Raw genomic sequence first — 26062 nt, 5'->3', positions numbered from 1 at the left:
CAAGCGCGAAAAGACCCCATCCGGTGCTACAAACACGGCTCTCTCAAGTTTATCAAGCCTCTGAAGGTGAAAGTTGACATCTTGTGGCTTACGGTAAGATCAGGTGATGGTCTTCACGCTAAGGGCAGTCGAGTCGATCTAGGCGCCTCAGCTGCTCAGTATCCCATTTGCCATCGACGGATTAACCAGCAGCTTTCGAGCGTCGCCGCCACTTCACCTTCCCACCTCACGGCAATGCGTCCAAGTCCCCAAGCCGACTGCAACACCGTCCAAGAGCCTTTGGAGAAGGGCAGCAAGTCTTTCTCCGCCTTCGCCAGTACGCCGTACACGCCGCACGAAGCTGTTGACCCATGCAGACGCTCCCTGCACCCTACGAACCGCAGTATGAACGACCGCGAGGAAGATCGCCACAAGCCGTGGTTCGTGACCAAGAACCCGCACCTCCGTGAATGCTACTCGGAATTCCTCGGCACCTTCGTCATGATCGCCTTCGGCATGGGCGTCAACAACCAAGTCGTGCTCTCCGAAGAGAAAGAGGGGACCTGGCTCAGTATCAACATGGCGTGGGGGATCGCCGTCCTCATGGGCGTCTACTGCTCCGAAGGAGTGAGCGGCGCGCACATGAACCCGTCCGTGACGCTGGCCCACGCCGTCTACGGCCGTCTCGCGTGGCGCAAGGTGCCGGGCTACGTGCTGTCGCAGTTCCTCGGAGCGTTCGTGGGCGCCGTCGCCATCTACCTGCTCGACTACCAGCGTCTGTCGAAGGCCGACCCGGACAAGGAGACCATGTACCACAACTTCGCGACGCACCCGAACCCGGAGATCAGCAACCTCACGGCGTTCTACACGGAGGCGCTGGCCACGGGTATGCTGCTGCTGTGCGTGTACGCCATCACGGACCAACGCAACCGCTCGCCGGGCACGGTCGGCACGCCGTTCGCGTTCGCTCTGATGATCATGGCGCTGGGCATGAGCTTCGGCATGAACACGGGGTACGCGATGAATCCGGCGCGCGACTTCGCTCCTCGTTTGTTCACGTTCTTCGCGGGGTACGGGTCGAAGGTGTTCACGGAGAACGGTTGCTACTTCTTGATCCCGATGTTCGCTCCGCTGATCGGCGGCGTGCTGGGCGCTGGTGCGTACGAGTTGCTTGTGCAGGTGCAGCACCCGCATGAACCAGACGACATTTACGTAGTTCACATGAGCGAATGAACGCTGGTTGAGTAGTTGGACAGACAAGGAACCAAATACCTTATCTTGTTGAGAGCGTTGGAGGCTGTGCATACACGATTCCTGGGTAGAGAGCTTTTTTCCATTATCGTCTTGTGACGGAGAGACTCGGAATGTATGAGGCAGATCATGAAACTGTTGGTGTAAGTTGGTATCTTACAAACAATGATGTTCAGCTGGCTGCGGATCCCCACCTTAACTTAATTTGCTCTGGTAGAGTTGAGCAAGCGATGTCCCAACCAGGAGAAAATCCTGGCAAGGCTTGCCAGACAAGCTGCACTGGTAGCCAGCCAGTCGCTCTTGAGACGATGCAGCGAGGCGTCATTGATGGAGTGGTGCCCACGTCTGACTGGCGACAGAGCGATATGAGCCCCGTACAGGAAGGAATGTTCCTGGGATAGAGGCATATTAGCGAGTTAGCAGCGTAGCAACGCATATAGGCGATTATTACAACAGCTTAAAATGTCCGAGTAGGGCGATCTCAACGCTTTTGTCCCGAGTTCACAAGTACTGCTAAATGTACTGTAGCGGTGTACTTCCTTTCTTCGTCGTCTACCTGCACCGCAATGGCTGCGATGCCTAGGGGTGGACTGGCAGATGTCATTGATCGCCATCCAGACACACCATGGAAAGCGGGCTCCCATAGACACGAAATCTGAAGTTGAGGGAGATGATTCAACGAAGCGCCAGTGAGACTTCCGAAGGAATCATCGTCTGGACGTAGGCTAGAGCGACTCCTGCAGGAGACTGCAAGTTCTATTGATGGTCTACACCTTTACTGTACTGCAGCGGAGGGCTCACCTTTGCAAAGCTGAAGTCAGCTCTGATCATGCTTCTAATGCGAACAAGCAGCAGCGCCCATGCCAGTCAGGCTGTTGACCTCTCCAATGCGTCGGCGCCCGCCTCTCTCTGACAATTCGGTGGTGCGGTGGCCAGCCGTAGACGAGTCGCAGCGCGCGGATTGGCCAACCACTTCAACATGCTGGCGACGACGACACCAAAGCACAACGTTTCTAGGCCAACAGGGGGCAGCCCGAGCCCAAGAAGCAAAAAGATCCCGTTGCTGCTGCGCCGTCGTCAGCGCGCAGCAATGGCCTCCTTGTGGCTGGCTGCATGATGGGAGAGGCCGCGAGCACACCGCGAGTCTCTCAGCAGCTCCGGGTCTCTCGCTGCGTTCCACTCCCGGTTAGTAAATCGGACGGAGTGCGCCTGCCCCGACATCTTCATTATTTCATTCACCGCCAACGCCCCAGCAGCGACTCTAACTCCAAGACAATGCGGCCGCATCTCAACTTCGAGCCCAACTTCGCCAGCAGCGGCCAAGTCGCCCTTGAAGGCGGGGAGAAGTCTGCCTACTCGGCCTACGCCACCACGCCGTACACACCGCACGCCCCGATCGATCGCTGTGAGCGCTCGCTGCACCACACCAACCGCAGCCAGTTCGACCGCTACTAAGACCACCACGAGCAATGGTTCGTCACGCGCAGTGACCGAGTTCCTCGGTACCTTCGTCATGATGTGCTTCGGCATGGGCGTCAACAACCAGGTCGTGCTCTCTGGGGAGAGCAACGGCACGTGGCTCAGCATCAACATGGCGTGGGGTATCGCCGTGCTCACGGGCGTGTACTGCTCCGAAGGCGTCAGCGGAGCGCACATGAACTGCGCCGTCTCGTTCGCCCACGCGGTGTATGGTCGTCTACCGTGGTGGAAACTGCCGGGCTACTGCGCCTCACAAGTGGTGGGCGCGTTCCTCGGCGCGTGTGCGATCTACCTGCTGGACTACCAGAAGCTCATGAAGGCCGACCCGAACAAGGAGACCACGCAGGCCAACTTCGCCACGTACCCGAACGAAGACATCAACAACCTCACAGCCTTCTACTCGGAAGCGCTGGCTACGTGTATGCTGCTGCTGTGCATCTACGCCATCACGGACCACCGCAACCGATCACCCGACACCGTTGGCACCCCCTTTGCCTTTGCGTTGATGGTCATGGCTCTCGGTATGAGTTTCGGCATGAACACGGGCTATGCGATGAACCCTGCGCGAGACTTCGGTCCTCGTCTTTTCACGTACATGGTGGGTTACGGCTCGAAGGTGTGGACTGCGGACGGGTATTACTTCTTGATCCCCATCTTCGGACCCCTTATTGGCGGCGTCGTCGGCGCGGGGATGTACACATTGCTGGTGCAAGTACAGCATCCAACTGAGCCGGAGGATCTGTAGGGGTTACTACGAGTATGACCCCCATTATATGTTTTTCACTAATACACGGAGTGCTGCACTCAGATTGTTCTCTGTCCTAGATGGATCTATGGATAAAGGTATCGTCATAGCAATTCGGTGCGGTTTTGCTTCAGAAACGGGTTGTCGTTAAGATCAACGCTACAAGCAGAGTCAACGGCTACAATACGAGCGGCATTATAGCGCATCAACTTTGATCGATCGCGACGCCGTTGGCGCGGACAGGCTGTCGTGCGCTTGGTTGTGTTGTGGAGGAGTTTCGCAGGCACGCAAAAACACGCCAAAAGATAATTTTGCGGAACGTTATGCGGCCGTTAACGGTGCCGCTATTGACGGCGTTGGTTACGGTGGTTGCACCTAGCACTGCGTGTGTGGTGCCTGCCGTTAGTCTGCCAGGGGGGACCATAGACACGATCTTCGACGACAGGACCAAGCAGGGGCAAGCAACCTCGAGGTCACGAAGCGTTTCACCATAGAGGGGGCTGGCCCGGGACCTCCGCTGTTCGCACTGCAGCCTGCTCCTCGCTAAGCTCACTACTCAATTTGCCGTCTACACTCAAGCAGCAACAGGAGCCGACCGCAGCCACACAACCAGCGGCTCAACTAACCCACCCAAGTCGCAATTCAGCATGGAGTCAAACTACACCACCACCACGCAGCCGGTCGTCGACATCGCCGACAAGTCCGGCACCTACGCTCCGTACGCCGACACGCCGTACTCGCCTCGCCAAGTCGACCGATGCGAGCGCTCGCTTCACCACACCAACCGCAGCCAGTACTCCCGCGACGAGGACCACCACAAGCAATGGTTTGTCACGCGAAACCCGCACCTCCGTGAGTGCTACTCGGAGTTCCTCGGCACCTTCGTCATGATCGCCTTCGGCATGGGCGTCAACAACCAAGTCGTGCTCTCCGGAGAGAAAGAGGGGACCTGGCTCAGTATCAACATGGCGTGGGGGATCGCCGTCCTCATGGGCGTCTACTGCTCCGAAGGAGTGAGCGGCGCGCACATGAACCCGTCCGTGACGCTGGCCCACGCCGTCTACGGCCGTCTCGCGTGGCGCAAGGTGCCGGGCTACGTGCTGTCGCAGTTCCTCGGAGCGTTCGTGGGCGCCGTCGCCATCTACCTGCTCGACTACCAGCGTCTGTCGAAGGCCGACCCGGACAAGGAGACCATGTACCACAACTTCGCGACGCACCCGAACCCGGAGATCAGCAACCTCACGGCGTTCTACACGGAGGCGCTGGCCACGGGTATGCTGCTGCTGTGCGTGTACGCCATCACGGACCAACGCAACCGCTCGCCGGGCACGGTCGGCACGCCGTTCGCGTTCGCTCTGATGATCATGGCGCTGGGCATGAGCTTCGGCATGAACACGGGGTACGCGATGAATCCGGCGCGCGACTTCGCTCCTCGTTTGTTCACGTTCTTCGCGGGGTACGGGTCGAAGGTGTTCACGGAGAACGGTTGCTACTTCTTGATCCCGATGTTCGCTCCGCTGATCGGCGGCGTGCTGGGCGCTGGTGCGTACGAGTTGCTTGTGCAGGTGCAGCACCCGCACGACCCAGCGGAGTACTAACCTAAGGAGTACGGAGGGAGACACGAGTCAACGAGAAAGAAACAGCAAAGCCAACGGATAGCTAGCTGACCCCTGCAAATAGCTCGTACGCATAGATTTCATCCACGTCATGAACACGAACCACCTTATTTTCTCATCTTTGCAGCGCGTTCACTTTTGTTTCAAGCATCTCTGCGAGATCACGTGACCCTGTGTCGACCATGCCTACGATCCATTCCGATCCCCCTTTTAGCCAATCATCTACCAGGAAACACCATTTCAACCAATCACATGACCCAAACAATCCTGGCAATCAAGGAGGATGCGGAACGTGGTTGATTGGATGATTTGCAGTTGAGGAAAATCTCGCTTTGCAAGAAGAGAAGAAGCGCTTGCCGACATAGAGCAGCCTACACACACTGTTGGCTGTGAGCGCAACAAGGATAGCGAGGTAGCCTGGTAGGTCAGTTTAGAATTTGCTGCGAGAAAGCCTAAGCCAAGTCTTAACTACGATGCCACCGACGCCGCTTGCCACCGGAGACTACCTGCTGGTCCTCCCGGAGGACGTCAAGCAGGCTGTCGGCGGAGCCTTCTACGGCGTGGTCATGTCGATGACTCGCTCATCGGCCCGCGTGAAGTCTGTCACGACGACCCTACCTGGAACTTACACGCTCGCCAAGTCGTTGGCTGGGAGGCGTCGAGTACCCAGTTCGGAAGCAGAAGGTCAACAACCGTGTGTCTGGCTGCGGAAGGCAGTCTGCGTGCAAGCCGAAGGTTTTCATTACTACGGCCAAGTTGTACAGGTCAAGGGGGAGCGTCTCTGTGTCTCCACGTACCTCGGTGTGAAGGAGTGGCCAGTGCAGCAAGTCGCCGGCGAGGTGTATCCGGTCATCGCCCTGATCATGGGTTCCCAGCGCTGGGCGATCCGAACGTGTGCGTTTGAAGCCCTGGAGACCGCTCACAACCGACTCCTGGACGCCATCTTGGAGGGCGAGGCGAACAAACCACTCCCAAGCAGCGGGCTAACAACAATCGTACCAGAACTCAAGGAACGAACGGACCTGCACGTGGAGTGGCTGGCCCCGGACTCTGGTGCTTCTCATACTACGTCCCTAGACCACGTGCTCCGGTATGTGTACTATGTGGACGGTAAACGTGAGGTCCCGGACACTATGCGCGATCGACTAGGCCAATCATTTTACGACGAACCAAGTTCCCCAGTCATGGACGGGCCGGCATCGGAAGGAGCGGACAGCTTCTTCGAGCCATGAGGAGAAGAAGACGACGTTGGACACGTCGGCGGGGGCCATGGCGACATCCCCGCTGCCGTGCCACCGACAGAGGAGCGCAGCGAAAACCAACTGCAAAACACGGAGCTCTGGCGGCAGGCCAACGCGTCCGCCAGGTCCAACACGGACGACGCAACCTGTCATTCGTCTACAAACCTCGAACTCGAGGTGATCGAGCTACTCCAGAAGCACCGACCGGACCTTCTCGCACCGTACCTCTCCAAGGCGCCGCCAGCTCCTGCGCGAAAGTGACCGATCGAGTCCGAACCAAGTCATGCATCGAAGAAGGCCCGCTGTGGCTTCTCACCTACGACGGAACAAGAACGCGCTCACATGGCCATCACTAGTGATCAACACAAAGGTAAGTCCAATGATGCCTTTGTTGACTATGTGTTGTCGGTTGCCCCGTTTGTTGCCCACCCGGGAGTAGTGACCCGAGCGTACGACCTCGCGTTCGGCAAACACGGACTGTCAATCATGCATTTCAAGCGCGTTGGTTTCTTGGACAAGCTACGTTCGCTGGCCCCGGGTATCGTCAATATGTCGGACTACCAAGTATCGGCGCCAAAGTCGGAGACGCCCAGCACCTGGGCTGACCACAGCTCATCGACACGCAGCTTCGTGGAGTACTGCAGAGATCTCTGTGACACTACGACCGTACGCGTAGCGGAGGCGCTGGACCAGTTTGTCCTCGCAATGGAAGGCTGGAAGCAGATCCGCGACGATGAGTTACCTATCCTGGTGTTGTGGATCGATGCGACGCTGGAGAAGTATCGCAGTGCGTTTCTGCGAGATCTTCACGACGGAACGGCATACAGATCGGAAGCAGCCTTGTGGTTCTCCACGGCAAACCCGGAAGTCCACACTCTCCTCTTTGCGGTTCTTGGGGACCGCATCATGCAAGGAGGACGCGGTCCTGCGGCGCCCAGCAGAAGCCCCATGGGTCCATCAGGCTCGCCTCCAGTGACAGGGCGCTGTCGCACGTTGGCAGCAGAGCGCAGAATCCTCGCGGATGTAGTGGCAAGCATCCCAGTCAGAGACGGTAAGGAGGTTTGTCTCCACTATATATCTCAACGCGGCTGCAACCCGCACGACCCGGACCACTGCACGTTCAAGAACCGCCTCCACTTTGTACCAGCCTCCATTGCACTTAAGCTTCGTAACTACATCACGTCTCGCCTCGGCGGTGTCTGCAAAATGCTGAGCGACAAGTGAAGAAGTCCGGGTCGTGTCGGTCAAACACGGCCTGGACAGAAGGTTTGACACTCGCAACACGCTCGGCGCGCGGACGTTATGGTGGGCACCGGTTCAGAAGACGAGCGTACTGTGCAGATTGTAGACGCGATCAAGGAGTCACGCAATACAGCTAACCCTTTTGCTCGTTCGTACAAGCGCAACCTGGTAGAAAACTCCGCCAGTCATTCTGTCCCCCGCGGAGCCCTTCCCACGGGCCGCTCTCCGTTTCCGTCAGGACCCGATCTCATCAACGTAACGGCCGCTCCCACTGCGAGGCCCCAGTCCTCGCTAGAGCTGTCGCCTGACACGCGGCCACAGCCCGCGCGATCGCTACACGTCCGCTCGGTACGGTCAGAGCCTCAGTCTCTGATCGTCACCCCTACGCCCCTACGCGCACAATGGGGATCACCAGAGACCAGAGTAACTGGAAGTCGTGCAGGATGCCACGCCGGACGAGCCTCGCAAGAGAGTGCAGTGCTTGCCAAGCCTCAACCCCACCAGAGGCGGTGGCCATGATACACTCCGTTTCCCCCTCGTGGGTACAAGCTGCGGACTTTCCCTTACGATGAGTGCCTAAAGTCTGGCGGAAAGTGTCTCTGGAGAATGTATCCCAGAGTACACCTGGCTCAGAGTGCCCCAGAGGATCAAATTACCCTGAAAATCAACCCACTACCACCGTGATCATGCGCAGGAGGCCGCTAAACCCGCTAAAAGTGTGGCTTTGTGGAGATGCACGCAGGCCTGCAATGTAGCAGACTTGTTACCCAGAGCGCTGCACGGAAACCCAGAGTGCCGCACGATGACCCAGAGATCACCTCCCTGAGTACAGGCGACCCAGAGTTCCAAAGATGATTCTCTGGGTTTGGACCATAAATCCAGACTCTCTATACTGAACTTAAGTGTTTCCCGAGCCAACACCCAAGAATCCCCACAGTTCCCCAAGAATCCCCACAGTTCCCCAAGATTCCCCAGAATTCCCAGGATTTCAGAAGATGACCCTGAGTGTCACCTGGTTTTCAGGGATTCGAGTCAGTTCGAAGCCAGTCTGCAATCAAAATGATGCGTGACCTTGAAGAACCGTCATGGATGCACAGACTGGATAGTCGAGAGGGAGTCCTGCACCATACTAAACCAAGTCTAAGGACCCACTATTGGCACTTTCGACGCCGTGCGACAATGGATTCGCAAGCCGATCGCAAGCTTGGACCGCTGATCCCAAGGTATACTCAAGACAAGACATTTTGACCCCAAGCATAGTGAACAGAAGGTATTTGCCCGAAGAAGAGAGAGAGAGAAGTAGCCGATAAAAACCAAACAGAGTTCCTTTTTCCCTGTCGTACGCAAGTTACCTTGGAGCTGCCTACCAGAAGAGAGATGCCTGGGGGACCACGGGACTAACGCTGACATCCACGATGCGGATTACCATGGGGCGGCTCACCAGAAGGAAGATGCCTGGCGGGACCATGGGACTGATGCTGAAATCCTGAATGTGCGTTACCATGGAATTGCTCACAGGAAGAAGTTGCCCTGGGGACCATGGGACGAACGCTGGGAGTTGTGGACGGAAGATGCGTACAAGCTCTCACCACCCTGAAGTTGTTGAAGAATTTGAAGACTGTTGAAGAAAAATCCTGGGAAATGACCTGTTGAGGTCGGCCTGTTGAGGTCTAATAATTGGTATTCTGGCTTGTTGAGGCCTAGTCTGTTGAGATTAATAAAGGGTTCCTTTTACCCTGTACTGCGCAAGTGACTTCGACCAAGCCTGCGGACGGAAATCCGGAGGACCCGAGACTACGACCGCGGGACGCTAAGGGCACATCAACAGCGAAGGACAGCCGTCTGTGTGGGCTCCATCAAAACTCAAGTCCAGTTAGGTGGTGACCAGCGACGGCCTTGAGCTTCCTGGGGTGATCCATCTATTCCATATCCTAGTTGGGTCACTTGCTGTGCTCGTGGTAGCCCATTTCATATTATTCCAGAGGGTATTCTGGGGTGCTAGGTAGTCGCCTCCAGGATTTTGTATTGACTGCTTGTGTGAAGAGAATGTAACTGATAGTGATTGTATTTTCCTCCTTTATTGGAGGTGGTGCGCGTTTGTGTGAGTCTCAGGGGAGCTAGGTCCCTGAATTTCAGACCTAGTGTGTGTGACCCACCGTCCAAGGGTCCAAAAGAATAAGTGACGGCTAGTTGTAGTGTTTGTATACTCTGTATTTGTTGGTTTTATCGAGCTAGGAGGGCATTTGGGTAAGGTGTCTTCTGAGTTCTAAGTCCCAGAGTTGACTGAAATCCTGGACCCTGAATTCGTGATATTCTGGGTTTCAGGGGATCTGATTCTCTGGGTTTGCCTTTTGGTGTGGAGGTGCGTTCTGAAGTAGACGTGCGCTCCCGCACTTCTTCGAGGCTACATTTTCAACCGGTGGAGTGCCGTTCCGTCGAAGACAAACGAGCCGACAGGGATTACACAAGGTACCCACGCCAACCAAGGAGTGTGATTCACAGGGTTTAAAGCTTTTGCGGCTGCGAATCTCTGGGTCTATCTTCTTGCTGTTGGCTCTCAAGTCGATTCTCTGGGTCTACCCCTGGGGAACAGTCTTGGGCTGCGCTATACGAACCCCCCTGGGCGACAAAGGTTTCATCGGCCTCGCCTCATAAGCGCTTGCGAGTCTTCGTGCAGCGGCAACTGCCAATACCCCCGGAACCAGTCCAAGGCAAAGAACACCTTGGCTCCTTCCAAGGCGCCGAGGACGACCTCCAGCACGGGCATGGGCCACGGCATAGCCTCCGTACGCTCATTGACGCCTCTGGTGTCAATCGTCATTCGCGTGTCGGCCGTCGGGTCCGAGACCTGCTCCTTCTTGCGGACAATCCGCGGCGCAGACGCCCAACGGGAGCGATGGTTCAGAAACACCAGCCCGAACTCCAGCAACTTGGCCGTGTGGCGGTCAAGAAACGCCCTATCGTCCGGTGAGTAGCGCCTTGGCTGCGCCTTCGTGGGCTCCGCGTTGACCTTCACGCGCACTTGCAGTGGCGCCACTTTCACCGGCGGGTCGCTCCCAAACTCCAGACGAAAACTGTCCTGGCGTCGCAGCAGGATCTCCCGCAGTCGCTTGACCCCCTTCGCGGACAGACCCTTCGCTCGCGCCGCCGCGAGCTTCGAATCCAACATGTCGTGCACGGCTGAGGAGTCATACAACCGGAGCGATGGCAACGCTGTGCGGGTTTCGTGTCTCTCCACAGCATCGGCATTCTCGATGGCTGTCGCGTGGGCTCCTGCGGGCGCGCGACTGAAACGCGGAGAGCCATCCCGCGTCTGGAAGGCCAGCACTTGGGCCCCACTTGAAGACAGGGCAACTGCCAATAAGCGGGCGTGAGGTTCTTCGTCTTGAAGATGGGCTCGGGCGAGTCTGTGCCGCCGTGCACGGTGTCGCTGCCACCCCAGTCCTGGTCGGTAGGCGCCGTGTTGTCCACGAGTCCCTCTAGGACCATTGTGTCCCACGCGATGTCTCTTGCGCGCGTCTGCATCCGGCACATGCGCTGGAGCGCCGTTGTCTCGGCGTCGTCCCCCACTTGCTCTTTGTCACCAAGCTCCCACTTCGACTTAGTGCCTCGAGCACGCACGAGCAGTTCGTCGGCCGAGTAGCCGAGCACGGTCATGATGGGCCGCCCCAGCGTGAAGTCCAGCGACGTGTTGCCGTCTTCCACCAGGCAAGCCAAGTTCCTTAGCATCAAGGGTCCGGCCGACGTGGCTAACTCCACCTCGCGGAACGTTACTGCCTGATGGACGACGAAGTCCTTGCCTCCGATCGGCGACAGTGTGCGCGGCGCAAGAAGACCGGTGTTCCGCGGGCCTTGATGGCGTCCACGACGCCCTGGGCGACCAACGACTCGTCGGCCCCCGTATCGAGGAGGAGAGCGTGGACCTTCAGTCCATCCACTCGCGCTTCAACTGCGCCTGATGGCTCTGTCGCTGCCGCAGCTTCATGGCCAGGCTCGGCCACGGTCTCGACTCGACGCAAGGTAATTATAGGAGCCGCACGCCGCGCGCGCAGTTCCGCCAGCAGGCGCTCGGCCTCACCGGGTTGGGTGTCTGGGCAGCTCAGGACTTGATGCTGCGTCGAGCCACACTTGAGGCAGGTACCGCGAGGTCGTGCGGCGCCGTCCGGCCCTCCTTTTCCGACAGGCGGGCCTCCAGCTCCGCCACCACGACCATCTGCGCCTCCACGTCCACTCCGGTTACCTCCACGTCCGCCGCTGCCGCGTCCACTGGTCCGGTTACTGGCATCGCCACCGGCTTGACTACCACCACCGGACTGCCCGGCGCTTGTATCTCCACTGCCACGACCTCCGCCGCTTCGGCTGCCAGAGTGGGTAGTGCTGGTACGACCGCCGCCCCGCCCGCCAGAGCTGCTAGTGCTGGAGCGGGCAGCAGCTTCGGCTGCATGCTCCCAGGTCATGAAGCCCCGCATGAGCTCCACGACGTACTTGCAGAAGCCGATGGCGTCGTTCTTCAACGGCTTGAACTCCTGCAGCGTCAGCTTGGTCGCCACGACTTCGCGGAAGCTCACAGGTTCGAGAGCCTTCGTCAGGTAGCCGACCAGGCGGCGCAGCTCGTGCTTGAACGCCAGGTCCGTGACGTTGAAGCGGTTGAGGATGGCCTCCATGTCGGCCTGCAAGTGCATCATGCGACTCTCAGACTCCGGCCACTTCGTCTGCATCTTCAGGGACTTCATGGCCGTGTCGATCGACGCGTAGTCCACAAAGGTAGGCACCAGAGCCTGGCGAAAGTAGTCCTTCCACTGCTCCTCCGTGATCGTCTCGGGTGAGGCTCCGCTGAACTCCCAGCGAGCGATCATGCGTCGTGTATCCGTCTCGATACATGCGCTCACGGGCATGGCCAGCGCTGCTGTCCACTCCGTCTGCAGCGCGTTCACCTTCACCAAGTAGCCCTCGTACTTGTGCATGAAGTCGCGCCGGTCTTGCATGGTGCGCCCCGAGTGCATCGGGGGCTGCGGCAGCGCCGGCGCCGCCGCGATCCTTCCATCCCTTGGTCCTTGCCTCGGGCTCGCCGTAGGCATCTCGGCGTTACTCGCACCGTGGCCTTCGTCGTCTCTGCGCTCGAAGGGGTTGGGGATCAGGATCTCCAGGTCTGCCGGACGCGAGGGGGACGGTGCGCTGTCCAGCCGCATCGCCGCCGTACGTTCGGCCAGCCGCTCGTCCGAGTCGGCCATCTTGTCACTCGTGTCTTCGTGTCACGCGGAGTCTGCGCCTGCGCAGCACAGTACTAAAGTCGACTTTGATCTGTCTGCTCAGATTGCACAAGCTGTGCTAATCCCAAACTGACATTAGACTCTTACTGTTCTCTGTGTTCTGTGTGTTCTCTGTGTCCTACAGGCTCCGAGGGGGGGGGGGGGGGCGCTCCTGGCCTCACATCCCCGAGGCCTCCACGCGCAGCAGCTGCTTGAACTTCGGCAGCTGCTGGATCTTGACTTCCGGGTATCAGATACCGCCGGATCAAGTGTCTCTTAGCTGGCAAACCAAATGGAACCCTGGTTTCATCCACGAAGAAGGAACCTGTTCGTAGTACAGTTCAACAGAGCTTGCTGCCGACCCTTGTTCATTATCAGTTTAGCCACGACACGAAAACACCAAGCGTCCAGCATGGAGGAAGCAAGCTTCGTGAACAGCGGGGACATCTTCTCCCTCACCGACAAGTCGGGCTACCAGATTCACCGATACACCAAGACCGGAGGCGGCAACGTGCCGCAGCACCGCCGACGCATGCCTCGGTCTCAATCGACATACACGATGCTGCACGAAACCAACCGCAGTCATATCTACATTCCCCCAAGCAGTCGAGAGCACATCCTGTTCGTGACCAAGAGCGTGCACATGCGCGAGTGCCTGGCCGAGTTACTCGGTACGCTCGTGTTCCTGTGCTTCGGTATCGGCGCGAACAATCAGGTGAACCTTTCAGACGACGCCAACGGGACGTGGCTGAGCGTCAACCTCTGCTGGGGGATCGGTGTGCTCATCGGCGTGTACGTCGCGGAGGGGATCAGCGGCGCGCACTTGAACACGGCCGTCACCTTCACGCACGCGGTGTTCAGCCGTCTCCCATGGTGGAAATGCCCGGGTATGCGCTAGCGCAGACGTTTGGGGCATTCTGCGCCTCTGCGTTGATCTACGTGCTGCACTACCAGCGGCTGATGGACGAGGACCCGGACAGCAACACCACTCAAGGCAACTTCGCGACGTTCCCGAGAGACAATATCTCCAACCTCACTGCGTTCTACAGCGAGACACTGGGGACGGCGTTGCTGCTGATGGCGATCTACGCGATCACGGACGAGCGCAACCGCGGCGCCGGGCCGGTCGGCACGCCCTTCGCGTTCGCGATGCTCTTCATGGCGCTGGGCATGGCGCTGGGCATGAACACCGGCTACGAGCTGAACCCCGCGCGCGACTTCGGGCCGCGGTTGTTCACACTTCTTGCTGGGTATGGCCCAAAGGTGTTCAGCGACCACGCGCACTACTTCTGGGTCCCGATCCTCGGTCCGCCTATTGGGGGCGTTATGGGCGCTGGGTCGTACTTCTTCATCGTGCAGCTGCAGCACGGCGACGACGACGAGGAGGAGAGCGACGTGCTTCAGTAGCTTCCCGAGTGCTTTAAAGGTTAATACACAACAGATCTGAATATACAAGCGACGGCGTTTAATGTACGGGAGTTTACTGAGACTGATCTTAACTAGCAGGAGTAGAGATGCCTGGATTGGAGATACCGGGACACTGTGTGGAACCACTTCCGGAGTCGCGGCGGTACTACGAGAGCCACCTGCACACGTTGTGCGACGATCATGCCGTCCTCGTCCACGACGTCGGCAACGCCGTATTGCAGTAGTCCCAGGTGGACGTCGAGCATTGCTGTGTTGGCCTTGAGTGTGGGCTTGGTTCTACTAAGCTTCAGTCGAGGGGGGGGGGGGCTGACGAAATCACAGTCAAAGAGCGGGGTAAGCTATTGCCTCCACGGCAGAAGGGATCGTGGGGGTAAGTCTTGCCTGGGAGCCGAGAGCCCGACGGTCGGAGAATGGCATGAGTGCTGGAATATCGCCATCGCGCGCCTTTGACGCGAATGCAAGAAACGCGATAGAGGCTGCATAGACAAATATTGTGTGCGGCACCACATCACGGATCTTGAAACGACACAAGGCTGGCGCCAGGAATTGCGATTGAGACGTTCTTCTCAGCCCCAAGTTGCTGCACTTACTACAACGATGGCCACCCCATCGTTTGAGCGAGTTAAGATCCTGAAACACTTCGGTTGTCAACGCAGCACTGTCGGTAGTCTAAAGAAACCTACTCGAAAGCTGCGTGCAGCAAATCAATGCATCCAGAATACTGCACAACACCCGTCAGCAGCTTTAACGCGCGCCACAATTGAAAGCTGCCAACGACGCCTTTGCCATCAGTGCAGTGTTAGCGCAGTTACTCTCTATTTGGCGAAGTAGAGCGTGCACGATAGAGCCAACCGACATAGGACTGTCTTACATGCGCCACGACGTAGACCGCCCTTCTATAGAGGATTAACGAAACCTGGGCAGCGAACGAGTGACTAACAACGCCAAGTTGAGGCATTGCATCGCTCTGGCAAAGCTTCAACGCCGCTCATCCAGCAATGAAGGATGCAGCGCCAACAGTTCTTCGTAAGAAGTGGAGACGGGTTGACCCACGTTGACGCTGCTGCCAGCCTGCGCGCGTCAGCGAGGCGTCATCCAGCTCGAAGGTGAGCCGAAGCACACTTGCCTTCGTCTGCAGTCCAGGGTTGCTTCGACGCTCGCAGGCTGCGGCCGATCAAGATCGCCGTGGCGAGCACAAAGACAGCGCCACACAGTTGACCGGTCCAACTAACAAGTTGTTAGTAACAACAGCATGCGAGATCCAAACCTCTCGAATCGGATCCAAGTCGAAGCGCGCGGATCCTGAAGTGCTGAGCGGGGCGGCTTCAGAAACTCAGGTCGCGCCTCAAGAGCCCCAAGCACCAGCGGGAGCCCATCCTCCAATGTCTGCACGAGCGCCAAGTGCCGAAGTAGCCTCGGCATCGCCTCCGCAGCCGCAGTGTATGTCGCCCAGCTCGTTAATAGTGATTAATTCGCTCGCACGCCAGCCTTAATTTGCCACGCGCGCGGCACCATAACGCGAGCAAGTCGGAGCGGAGGGAGCACCTTGCACTCCGCGTGTGCACGCTCCGGCTCACCGCGCTTGAACCTTAAAGTTTTGGCCTGGAAAGGATGGATTTCACTGGAATACCCCGGCCCTACTCACTCGCTGGCGGATGCGAGTCAGCATCGCCACTGCTCGCCCTGGAATATCGGCGCTGCGCAATGTTGCTTCCACTTGAACTTGAGCCAACGCCGCTGCAGCTTGAACTCACTAATCGCGCGACGACAAACGTGCTGCCACGCGATTATCGACCGGCGTGCTGCTTCGGCGCCGTGCGTACGGGATTTGTGAAACTTCAGGAGTGGATCGGCCAGTCCGCGTTGCTCCAGACCCTGACTCAGCGGCTCATCGCACGCTGCCCGCAAATTAATACATGTACTTCGAGTTTGAATCGTGTACTCTAGAAACCCTGGAGAGTACAGGTCCGTCTCGAACGTGGAGCTTTTGTGAGCCATTCCTCCCTCCGCTCGTCAATCGAGCTTCGCGCACATTTTCGGCGGTCTCGATTCACGTAACACGCAGCTGACAATTGATAACCTCCAGCCGCGCATATCCGCCAGAATCCCTCCACTTAGCAAACCATGCTTCCTCGCGCACCTTGAGCTGTAATGGACCTCTGCGCTCATATCAACACGATCGTCCCACGATGCTGCTTCGCTTTGGCAGCTTACGGGTCCCTCGCCGTGTCGCTGCTCGACACGCAAGGACTCTGACCTGTCAAGCCGAGTCGAGAGTTGGCGTTGAACTTGTCCGAGCGCTCTCACGCCAGGACTCTGGCTCCCATCCAGGTGCCTCTGCACCAGCGCCAACAAGAGACTCGTTGTTGACGGCACTTTCTCGTACAGTACATCGCTTGGGTCGGCGGCTCCAGAGCTGCTCATTCTCCTTTTTGACGTCTACGAGCCACTGCCCCTCAAAACCCGTCAACACCCCCGACAATGGCTCCGTTCCCGTCCAACCAGACCCAGGACGTCCAAGTGCCGCAGCCGTTCGAGGACGTCGACGGCAAGCACGAGGCCAGCTACAACGACATGCCGTTGACGCCCAAGGCCGCCGCCCCCGCTAAGCTGCAGCGGCTGTCTCGCTTCGCCGTACAGAGCGTGCATCTGCGCGAGTGCTTCGCCGAGTTCTTGGGCACCTTCGTCATGATCCTCTTCGGCATGGGCGTCAACAACCAAGTGACCAACTCGGAGGAGAAGAACGGCACGTGGCTCAGCATCAACATGTGCTGGGGCATCGGCGTGCTCATCGGTGTGTACTGCACGGAAGGCATCAGTGGTGCACACCTGAACACGGCCGTGACACTCGCGCACTGCGTCTATGGTCGTCTGCCGTGGTGGAAGGCTCCGGGCTACATGATCTCACAGGTTCTTGGGGCCTTCGTCGGTGCCTTTGTCATCTACGTCATGCAGTACCAGAACCTGAACGTCATCGACCCGAACCGCGAGACCACGCAGAGCAGCTTCTCCACGTACCCGAGCGACAACATCTCCAACTACACGGCCTTCTACACTGAAGTGGTCGGTACGGCCATGCTGCTGCTCGGCATCTACGCCATTACGGACCAGAAGAACCGCCCGGCCGGACCTGTGGGCGCTCCGTTCGCCTTCTGCCTGTTGATCATGGCTCTGGGCATGTGCATTGGCATGAACACGGGCTACGCCATCAACCCGGCGCGCGACTTCGGCCCTCGCCTGTTCACGAGCATCGCTGGCTGGGGCTCCAAGGTCTTCACCCTGCGCGACCACTACTTCTGGATCCCCATCGTGGGCCCGCTGATCGGCGGTGTTATCGGCGCCGGACTGTACATTCTGCTCGTGGAGATCCACCACCCGCCGCAGACGCTCCCTTAAGGAGAAGACCAGCGCTCAACGACGACCAAGAAGGGGTCGACGCACGAGCTCCAAGTAGTAGTCAGTGTTGTGGTCGAGCTCGAGCCTTCGTGGCTTTCATAAAATAACGATATATATACTATGCGTTTACGTGACAGAAGGCGTTCATCGCGTCAAGTCTCCGGTCAAAGGAGCCCGCTCTGCTCTGCTTTGGTCGATCAATCCTATCCATACCAGCATCATATGACAACGCGCTTGTGCTCGACGGCTCCAAAGCCGAAATGATCTGCTGGAGCTTCGTCAGATCCTTTTGATCCGAGCGTGTTCGTTCGTCGGATTCTGAGCATTCGTGACCTCAAGCTACGATGGACTCGATTCGAGAATGCGACGCCCACCACACAATCCACGGTGGATTGGTGGATTCCACCCCGACAGCCCTGGGCCATGGACACGGGTCCGAGAGTGCCAAGGTCTCACGTGCCAAGGTCTCACAGTGAGACCTTCACTTCAACCTGGCAGCGATGGCAAGGTGCGTCATCGTTGTGACCACCTCGGAATCCGAGTCGGATCGGGGCCTTCCAAGCTGAGCTAGTCTGCCAACTCAGCTCCTAGCTCGGGCTCGGCCACGGAAGGAGGCAATAACTGTAGATTGGCTCTTATGGTGCTTGGTTCCTTTAGCTTCAACGCTCATCGTTTGTTGCACAAACCACCAAGCACCAACCATACCCGTAGGCTCGTTTAACGCTCGAAACAGCGGCGACTTCAACGCAAATCCGATACACCAACTCGGCAGACACATTCCAGCCTCACCCTCTTGGCCTCTTTGGTGTGACGGAAACGCAAGCGCAGCAAGCCATACATTCGTCCGAAAGCACTACACAGAGGAGCATGACTCGCTAGTTCGCGGCGCCCTATTAACCGCAGACACTTCCATAGCGAATCCAGCAGAGACGCGAGCATTAATCTGGGGTGCAGATTGAGACGTGGAGTGTGACAGGACCCCAAGCATAATAGACCCCCCCCGCTTCTTTGAACCCCATCACTACACTCCCTCCGTTTCAGGTCCAAAGCGTGAGGAATCAAGGCCACTTGAGGGGAATGAACCAATCCAGCCTTACACTTCTGTATGGGCTGACGTCGTCCACCGAGAGCGTCGTGGCAAGCTCGAAGCGTGTACGTGTCGTCAATCATAGTTGTCCTAGTATTTTTTCGCGTTAATCGTCCTGCATTTCTCGTCCCCATAACCATCATGCTATGCCGAGAATCCCACAGTAGCTGGCCTCGCTTGCTTGGGCTCAGACAGCCTATGCAGCAACCCGCATGAGAGATGCCGGCAGACTCGAAGGTCTCTGCGAGTTGCTTCCGCTTGGTTCCCCAGTCCCATTATCATTTGTACTTCCAAGTACACAAGCAACACCAACACCAGACTTGGATCTGCCTCACGGACCAACACATCATCGCCATGGTCAAGTACGCGACGGAGGACGTGGCCCCGACGCCCCAACAAGAGACTCTCGTGATCAACGCTAAAGCAGACAAGGTCGAGAGCGGCTACGCCAACAGGCCCACGACCCCCAAGGCGACGGACCTGGTGCCGATCATGGCCGAGAAGCGCACGGGCATGTACCGGCTCGCAGTGCAGAGCGTGCATCTGCGCGAGTGCCTGGCCGAGTTCCTCGGCACGTACGTCATGCTGGTCTTCGGCATGGGCGTCAACAACCAAGTGACCAACTCGCAGGACGCCAACGGCACGTGGCTCAGCATCAACATTTGCTGGGGCATCGGCGTCATGATCGGCGTCTACTGCTCCGAGGGCATCAGCGGCGCCAACTTGAACACTGCTGTGACGTTCGCCCACTGTGTCTACGGCCGTCTACCGTGGTGGAAGGCCCCCGGTTACATGTTCTCGCAGTCCCTGGGCGCCTTCTGCGGCGCGTTCACGATCTGGGTCATGCAGTGGCAGAACTTGAACAAGATCGACCCCAACCGTGAGACCACGCAGAGCAGCTTCGCCACGTACCCTGCTGACGGCATCTCCAACTACACGGCCTTCTACACGGAGTTCGTGGGCACGGCCATGCTGGTGCTTGCCATCTACGCCATCACCGACCAGAAGAACCGTCCCGCCGGCAAGTACGGCAACGCCTTCGCCTTCGCTCTGATGGTCATGGCTCTGGGTATGGCCTTCGGCATGAACACTGGCTACGCTGTGAACCCGGCGCGTGACTTCGGCCCTCGTCTCTTCACGTTGTGCGCTGGCTGGGGAACGAAGACGTTCACTTCGCATCATTACTACTTCTGGATCCCCATTGTGTCGGACCTGCTTGGCGGCGTAGCTGGTGCCGGTCTCTATCGTCTCATGGTGGAGATCCACCACCCCCAGACGCCTCTGCTCTAAGCGGAAGGAAGAGTGCACTAGAACGCGATTGCAGTCGTAGACAAGTGTGCGTTTTAGCTGATGGTAGGCTATGTGAAGACTGCTAAACGGAACGAAAATACATTATTTAACCAAAGTGTGCTCATTGGCCTTCGTTTATATTTACTCTACATGTTAGGTACACTGTGGTTGCTATTCGTGATGGCGTAGATGCTGAGCACCAGCATGGCCGTGCCCACGAACTCCGTGTAGAAGGCCGTGTAGCTGGAGATGGTGTCGCTAGGGTACGTGGCGAAGCTGCTCTGCTGTGGTCTCGCGCTGCGGGTCGATGACGTTGAGGTTCTGGTACTGCATGACGTAGATGACGAAGGCGCCGCAGAAGTCGCCCAGCAGCTGCGACAGCATGTAGCCCGGCACCTTCCACCACGGCAGGCGGCCGTAGACGCAGTGCGCCAATGTCACAGCCGTGTTGAGGTTGGCGCCGCTGATGCCCTCGGAGCAGTACACGCCGATGAGTACGGCCACGCCCCAGCACATGTTGATGCTGAGCCACGTGCAGGGATCCCGAAAAATAAATACGCCCGGAAATATATTTGTATTTTCGGAATCAATATTTTATTGTAGGTATACCTCCTTGGTTTATCCGGTATTTATTCCAGCTTAGATCAAAACTTCTAGATTTTATTTCTGCGGTTGAATATATCCTTCATGATTGAGAAGTTTTTTCCCCTAATTTTCATTGTGTTAACGCCATCAAATTTTCCCTATATGCTAAAATGATGTTGTTCAGCAACCTTAACACGGATGTGGCGACCGTGGGCAGTGTTTGTAAGAACCCATGAAGGTAACACGATTGCAGCAATTTACTGAATAATTTACTGCGTCAGCACGGGGTCTTCAGATTATTTATTTCTTCTCTCCTTGGTACACAAACAAATACGTATTTCGTTAACTTGAGAAAATAGATATATATCGTATTTTCGGCATGCCTGGCCACGTGCCGTTCTTCTCCTCGGAGTTGACGACCTGGTTGTTCACGCCCATGCCGAAGACGATCATGACGAAGGTGCCGAGGAACTCGGCCAGGCACTCGCGCATGTGCACGCTCTGCACGGCGTAGCGCGACGGGGCCTTGCCGTGCGAGGCGGAGCCGGCCTTGGGCGTGCTCGGCGCGTCGACGTATCCGGTCTCGACCTTGTCGACCAGCTCGTCGTAGGAGACGGCGGCGATGTTCGTGTCTTGCTTGGAAGCCATGGCGACGGAGTCGGTTTGGTTGTTGTTGTTGTTGTTGGCGGTGGTGGTGATGTGGACTGCAGAGCACTACAGTACTCGCGGTCTGTGGAGCGAGCGAGCGAGTGAGTGAGTGAGTGAGTGAGTGAGTGAGTGAGTGAGTGGAGGACTTGACCAGTTGCTGGTGAAATGCAGAATGGTACTCTTGCGCCTGCGAGTGTCTGCCGCGAAGGACACCGTTGCTGGTCGATCGCAATGCTACGTGCGCCGGTGGATTAATCTTGATTCGTTTTTCTGCTTGGGGTGACGTTCGGTTTCGGCGCGTGTCTTTAGGATGGGGATGACGGTGCAGAGGACTAATACGGCCCTTGGCTGTGGAGATTGATTAAAACCGGTGGGCTGCCGCGATACGCCGCCGATTTGAGGTGGTTCAGATCGATCGGAGCGAGAGGCCCTGTGGAGCCTTCACAGCGGGTGCACCACACAGTGCTGTCGCTCGCCCGCTGGGCCAGGCATTGGGTATGATGCGGCGGCGGCCTAATCTGCGAGGCGGCGACCATACCGGCCCGCCGCGGGGCCCGTGTCGCTGCAGCGAAAAAGGATACCGTATGACGAGCGCATCCGCGAGAGTGGCATCGGTCCGTGCCTTGCTTCAGTTTCTGAGCAAGCAACGTGCGGCGCTGGCGCCCTCTCTTGCGCACGCGCAGCGTCTACGCGCTTGTTTAACTTGACTAGAGCCTCGAGTCTCGAGCCTCGGTCCGAGGCCCTCGGATCGCGAGCCGTGCTCGGTCGGCCTGTGCATGGGCATGTATATCTTGAAGCGCCGTATGGCTATTAATACTCTTTGGATCCCGAGACTGACATGCTCGGCAAATGGCCATGGAGGCAAGCAAGCGCCGATTAGCTGGCACACCGCGATGAGCTGAGGTGGTTCCAGCGTTGCTGGCAAGGATTCGCGTGCTGACAGCTCCGTCTCATTGCGCTGGATCCAGTCGATTGAGGGCCGGTTCAGATGTTACCATGACGAGGAGCACCGCCTGCTCAGAAGCGGTCACCAAGACGCATCAAGGCCAATGGTGGTGCTGGCCCGGTGCCGGTGCTGTTTCCAGGCGCCATCAAGGTACTGAGAGCTTGGGTCGTACTAGATGACAATGCTTAGATTCCAAAAAGGTAGAGCTGTGTACGAGAGTGCGGTGTGTTGCAATTGATGACGGTAGAAATCCAAATAATCTATTGCACTGGTTACAATCTATAAAATAGCGAGCGCAAGCACTCGCTGCGCTGTGATGGAGGCGCTAGCTGCGCGCTGTGGTTTTCTCGGTTCTCCCCGCTTCTCGCTCACATTCGGACCGCTCGTTCAAAGCAGCGGGCCCCGCGGGTGGTGGATCTCAACTAACAGGCGGTACAGACCCGCGCCGCACACGCCGCCCAGCGAATCGGCCACGATCGGGATCCAGAAGTAGTAGTGACGCAGCGTGAAGACCTTCGATCCCCAGCCGGCGATGGCCGTGAAGAGGCGCGGGCCCAGGTCACGCGCCGGGTTGACGGCGTAGCCCGTGTTCATGCCGAAGGCCATGCCGAGCGCCATGATCATGAGGGCGAAGGCGAAGGGTGCGCCCACGGGGCCGGCCGCGCGGTTGCGCTTGTCCGTGATGGCGTAGATGCTGAGCACCAGCATGGCCGTGCCCACGAACTCCGTGTAGAAGGCCGTGTAGTTGGAGATGTTGTCCCGCGGGTACGTGGCGAAGCTGCTCTGCGTAGTCTCGCGCTGCGGGTCGATGACGTTGAGGTTCTGGTACTGCATGACGTAGATGACGAAGGCGCCGCAGAAGGCGCCCAGCAGCTGCGACAGCATGTAGCCCGGCGCCTTCCACCACGGCAGGCGGCCGTAGACGCAGTGCGCCAACGTCACAGCCGTGTTGAGGTTGGCGCCGCTGATGCCCTCGGAGCAGTACACGCCGATGAGCACGCCGATGCCCCAGCACATGTTGATGCTGAGCCACGTGCCGTTGGCGTCCTGCGAGTTGGTCACTTGGTTGTTGACGCCCATGCCGAAGACGATCATGACGAAGGTGCCGAGGAACTCGGCGAAGCACTCGCGCACGTGCACGCTCTGCACGGCGAAGCGGGCCAGGCCCTGCGGCTTTGCGCCGCTGGAGGCGAGGGCGGCGAACGGCATGGCCTTGGGGGTCGTGGGCATCACGGCGTAGCCGCACTCGACCTTGTCGGCCGCGTCGTCGGACGGCTGAGCGGCAGCGGTGGTGGCAGCGATAGATGCCACGTTGGGCGTGGCCATTGCTGCGGACGGCAGTGGAGCCATGTCGATTTGCGTTGGTAGTTGATGGTGGGGTGGTTGGTGTTGTTGCTTGACCAGTAGCTGGTGAAATGCAGAATGGTCATGGGCCGAGGCGAGCTTGCATCTCCGCGCCTCCGGGATGGCCGGCCGGCGGGAGCAGTCAGTATCAAGCGTGGCCGGCGGACGGTCGCCCGTGTGCATTCATGCTGTACGCGAGTGCGACAGGAGCGGCAGATTATTGCGGGGTTACGCTTTGTTAATTTCGTTCCTGCTCGTTTCTAAGGGAGGGTTCGTCCCGGTTCTGGCCGTTTCTATCACGGTTGATTTGGATATTGTATGGTCCAGTGTGGCGTCCGGCTGTCAGTCAGTCCGTCGGTCGGAGGGGTACGTTCGTACGTGCAATGCACGCAGCACATGCACGACGTCCATGTGCTGCGTGTTTCTGCTTCGACTTGGATTTGAGGGCCGTCCCAGCAAGCAAGCGTTGAAGAGGCCTGAGCTGGTGGTGGATCTCGTTGCGACCACCGAAGCATCGGTTTGATTAGCTGGACGATCCAGCTGAATGGGGTGGAGGCCGGGCTGGCTGGCTGGCTTGGATGGCGGGCTCTGTGCGCGCTCATGGTGTCTGCTTGTCTGACTGCCGATCGCAACTCAGGGTGACATCGTCGTAAGAATAGTAAGCGTGACAATGCTGTCGTATGGCGCGATGCCAGGCTGGGGGCAATCAGTAAAGATGCCACGATTAATTCATGCTGCAGTACACTCAACACTCCGGAGCTGGGCTGTCATTGAGCGTGTTAAAGTTGAGCATCTCCGACGTGCTGATGCTTTACTCAGGAACATGGGACTCGATAGGAGATCTGTCCCATACAATGTAGACCAGTTATTTAGTTGCAGAATAAGGGGAAACTCTCCTCCGCTCCAGTCCTCACTCTGCTTTTAACTAAGCCCCACACACAAGACTTCTGCTAATACACACGCACCTCCGGGGCATCCTTCCTCCTCCAAGACCTCTTCCTACAGCACCTTCACGCTGTCCTCCGCTGTCTAATCCTCTGCTATTATTTACCTAGGTATCGAGCCCCCAAAACTTCAGCAGAGCGTGTGAAACGCGCACCACCGCAGGAACCCAGAATGATCGGGTTTCAGAAAGAAACAAAACACGTACAGATAAAGTGAGGAAAGTGTACCCGCGATGAAAATTGATGCAAGGGGTGAGCTACCCAGCCAGCCAGCCAATTAGCTCGTACGAGACTCTCAGTCCCATGGAGCACCTTGGAATCCTGTCCGTCGACCGCATCGAGGAGCAGGAGAGCTTCAGTAACAAAGCTACAAGTAGATTGATCATAAAACAGGAGCGACTTGCTTGGTGTGGGTCAAATTGGGATATGTTTATTCTTGCAAGTGTTGTTGTAGGGGAAAGCTCCGCAAGCAGTAAAACCCCCGTGGACTCTTTCCGACAACATTGGCTTCAGCCAATCACAACAACTGCACGTCATTCTCAGAAACCCTCGGGTCTCTTCGAGTAGTCGTAGTCCTCAACCACCACTCCATTACTCAGTCACAGACAACACGCAGTTGCTGCAGACTAGGTTATCCTCGAAATCACACTTGATTTCTCGTACTCCCACTTAACTTAGGATGCACAACGCGTACTTGATCAAACCGCATTTGTCGAAGTACTCGCCATCCCAAGTCCAATAAGCCACCACCATAGCCTCAGCTAGGGTTTTTACCGAACACACCAAACATACCAGTACGTAGCCGATATCACCGTCGAACCACTGATCGCTAGTACGCAGCCAAGATAACAGCATCCATTCAACACCATCAGCACGCAGCTGACTTCTTTGGCTTCCGACAACTCGAGCGGGAAATCGAGAAGCACTTGGTCGACATCATCGTAGCCGCAGCTACTCGTCACTACAAACAATGGCCTCAGCCATTGCCTACGACTGCAACTGTCCAGAGAGTGAGAGATCTTCTTGCGCTTCCATTCACACTCGGCGAATCAAGTTTAGAGTCGCAGACTGTTTTCCACTTTAATCAATCCAAAACGATCCCAAAGTGTATCTTCGACTCCAATTCATTGGCGCTGTCTGTCTCTGCAAAAAGCCATGGCTCAGGAAGATATCTGACTTGAGTGCTCACTCTCCGCACCATCATCAAGCAAAGTGTATGTACCCTCAAGTACCACCTTCATCTAGAACGCATCTAGTTTGCCATGCGACAAAGACACTTTGTTGTACTCGGATTTTCGCCATCCTCCACTGGTTACTCGTAGCACGCTGTGAAGCCGCATATCCCCTGATGTTGACTTATCCAACTCACACTTGGTCCGCATCTACTCGTCAATGCACTTCACCACACCATGTGTCAGTCCGGCTCAACTCATGAATCAGCTCGATCAACTGCAACCATGCTAGAAGTGCCCCCGTCCTTTGTGAGATTCACCGCAATACTCCCACTACAAACTCGCACTCGTGTTCGGCCCGTTCAGCACAGTACTCCCACTGAACTACTCAATCGACACTCTCAGTGTCATTAGATGAAC

General features: G+C 57.4%; 10 protein-coding genes across 10 annotated transcripts; 7 read left to right on the top strand and 3 right to left on the bottom strand.

Moving 5' to 3' along the window:
* Positions 1–550: 550 nt before the first annotated feature.
* PHYSODRAFT_355939 (hypothetical protein) lies at positions 551–1237 on the top strand. Its single transcript, XM_009537454.1, has one exon. The coding sequence runs from the start codon at positions 559–561 to the stop codon at positions 1210–1212; it is 654 nt and encodes a 217-aa protein (XP_009535749.1). The 5' UTR covers positions 551–558; the 3' UTR covers positions 1213–1237.
* Positions 1238–2505: 1268 nt separating this feature from the next.
* PHYSODRAFT_549775 (hypothetical protein) lies at positions 2506–5192 on the top strand (the record flags this gene model as incomplete). Its single annotated transcript, XM_009537453.1, has 2 exons — positions 2506–2669; positions 4245–5192. 2 exons carry the CDS (start codon positions 2506–2508, stop codon positions 5050–5052), a joined length of 972 nt encoding a protein of 323 aa, XP_009535748.1. The 3' UTR covers positions 5053–5192.
* Positions 5193–5519: 327 nt separating this feature from the next.
* Positions 5520–6572, top strand: PHYSODRAFT_348005 (hypothetical protein; the record flags this gene model as incomplete). Its single annotated transcript, XM_009537452.1, has 2 exons — positions 5520–6180; positions 6307–6572. Exons 1-2 carry the CDS (start codon positions 5544–5546, stop codon positions 6570–6572), a joined length of 903 nt encoding a protein of 300 aa, XP_009535747.1. The 5' UTR covers positions 5520–5543.
* A 288-nt stretch (positions 6573–6860) lies between these two features.
* On the top strand, positions 6861–7535 carry PHYSODRAFT_525807 (hypothetical protein; the record flags this gene model as incomplete). Its single annotated transcript, XM_009537451.1, has 2 exons — positions 6861–7178; positions 7317–7535. The coding sequence occupies 2 exons, from the start codon at positions 6861–6863 to the stop codon at positions 7533–7535; spliced, it is 537 nt and encodes a 178-aa protein (XP_009535746.1).
* Positions 7536–11323: 3788 nt separating this feature from the next.
* PHYSODRAFT_305871 (hypothetical protein) lies at positions 11324–12784 on the bottom strand (the record flags this gene model as incomplete). The annotated part of the gene is made up of 1 exon (XM_009537450.1): positions 11324–12784. The coding sequence occupies one exon, from the start codon at positions 12782–12784 to the stop codon at positions 11324–11326; it is 1461 nt and encodes a 486-aa protein (XP_009535745.1).
* Positions 12785–13214: 430 nt separating this feature from the next.
* PHYSODRAFT_339490 (hypothetical protein) lies at positions 13215–14209 on the top strand (the record flags this gene model as incomplete). The annotated part of the gene is made up of 2 exons (XM_009537449.1): positions 13215–13665; positions 13701–14209. The coding sequence occupies 2 exons, from the start codon at positions 13215–13217 to the stop codon at positions 14207–14209; spliced, it is 960 nt and encodes a 319-aa protein (XP_009535744.1).
* A 2462-nt stretch (positions 14210–16671) lies between these two features.
* On the top strand, positions 16672–17759 carry PHYSODRAFT_355937 (hypothetical protein). Its single transcript, XM_009537448.1, has one exon. It carries the CDS (start codon positions 16712–16714, stop codon positions 17624–17626), a length of 915 nt encoding a protein of 304 aa, XP_009535743.1. The 5' UTR covers positions 16672–16711; the 3' UTR covers positions 17627–17759.
* A 1347-nt stretch (positions 17760–19106) lies between these two features.
* PHYSODRAFT_549767 (hypothetical protein) lies at positions 19107–20123 on the top strand. The gene has a single exon (XM_009537447.1). It carries the CDS (start codon positions 19206–19208, stop codon positions 20001–20003), a length of 798 nt encoding a protein of 265 aa, XP_009535742.1. The 5' UTR covers positions 19107–19205; the 3' UTR covers positions 20004–20123.
* Positions 20124–20149: 26 nt separating this feature from the next.
* Positions 20150–21236, bottom strand: PHYSODRAFT_339487 (hypothetical protein; the record flags this gene model as incomplete). Its single annotated transcript, XM_009537446.1, has 3 exons — positions 20150–20224; positions 20271–20526; positions 20980–21236. 3 exons carry the CDS (start codon positions 21234–21236, stop codon positions 20150–20152), a joined length of 588 nt encoding a protein of 195 aa, XP_009535741.1.
* A 1333-nt stretch (positions 21237–22569) lies between these two features.
* PHYSODRAFT_524365 (hypothetical protein) lies at positions 22570–23532 on the bottom strand (the record flags this gene model as incomplete). The annotated part of the gene is made up of 1 exon (XM_009537445.1): positions 22570–23532. The coding sequence occupies one exon, from the start codon at positions 23530–23532 to the stop codon at positions 22570–22572; it is 963 nt and encodes a 320-aa protein (XP_009535740.1).
* Between the last annotated feature and the right edge of the window lie 2530 nt (positions 23533–26062).

The sequence above is a fragment of the Phytophthora sojae genome, assembly GCF_000149755.1.
Source record: "Phytophthora sojae unplaced genomic scaffold PHYSOscaffold_10, whole genome shotgun sequence".
NCBI classification, from domain to species: domain Eukaryota; phylum Oomycota; class Peronosporomycetes; order Peronosporales; family Peronosporaceae; genus Phytophthora; species Phytophthora sojae.
This window is presented reverse-complemented; position numbering and strand designations above follow the sequence as displayed.

Coding starts and splice junctions, on each gene's coding strand:
- PHYSODRAFT_355937 (XM_009537448.1), top strand. CDS start 16,712: ATGGCTCCGTTCCCGTCCAACCAGACCCAGGACGTCCAAGTGCCGCAG.
- PHYSODRAFT_549767 (XM_009537447.1), top strand. CDS start 19,206: ATGGCCGAGAAGCGCACGGGCATGTACCGGCTCGCAGTGCAGAGCGTG.
- PHYSODRAFT_355939 (XM_009537454.1), top strand. CDS start 559: ATGGCGTGGGGGATCGCCGTCCTCATGGGCGTCTACTGCTCCGAAGGA.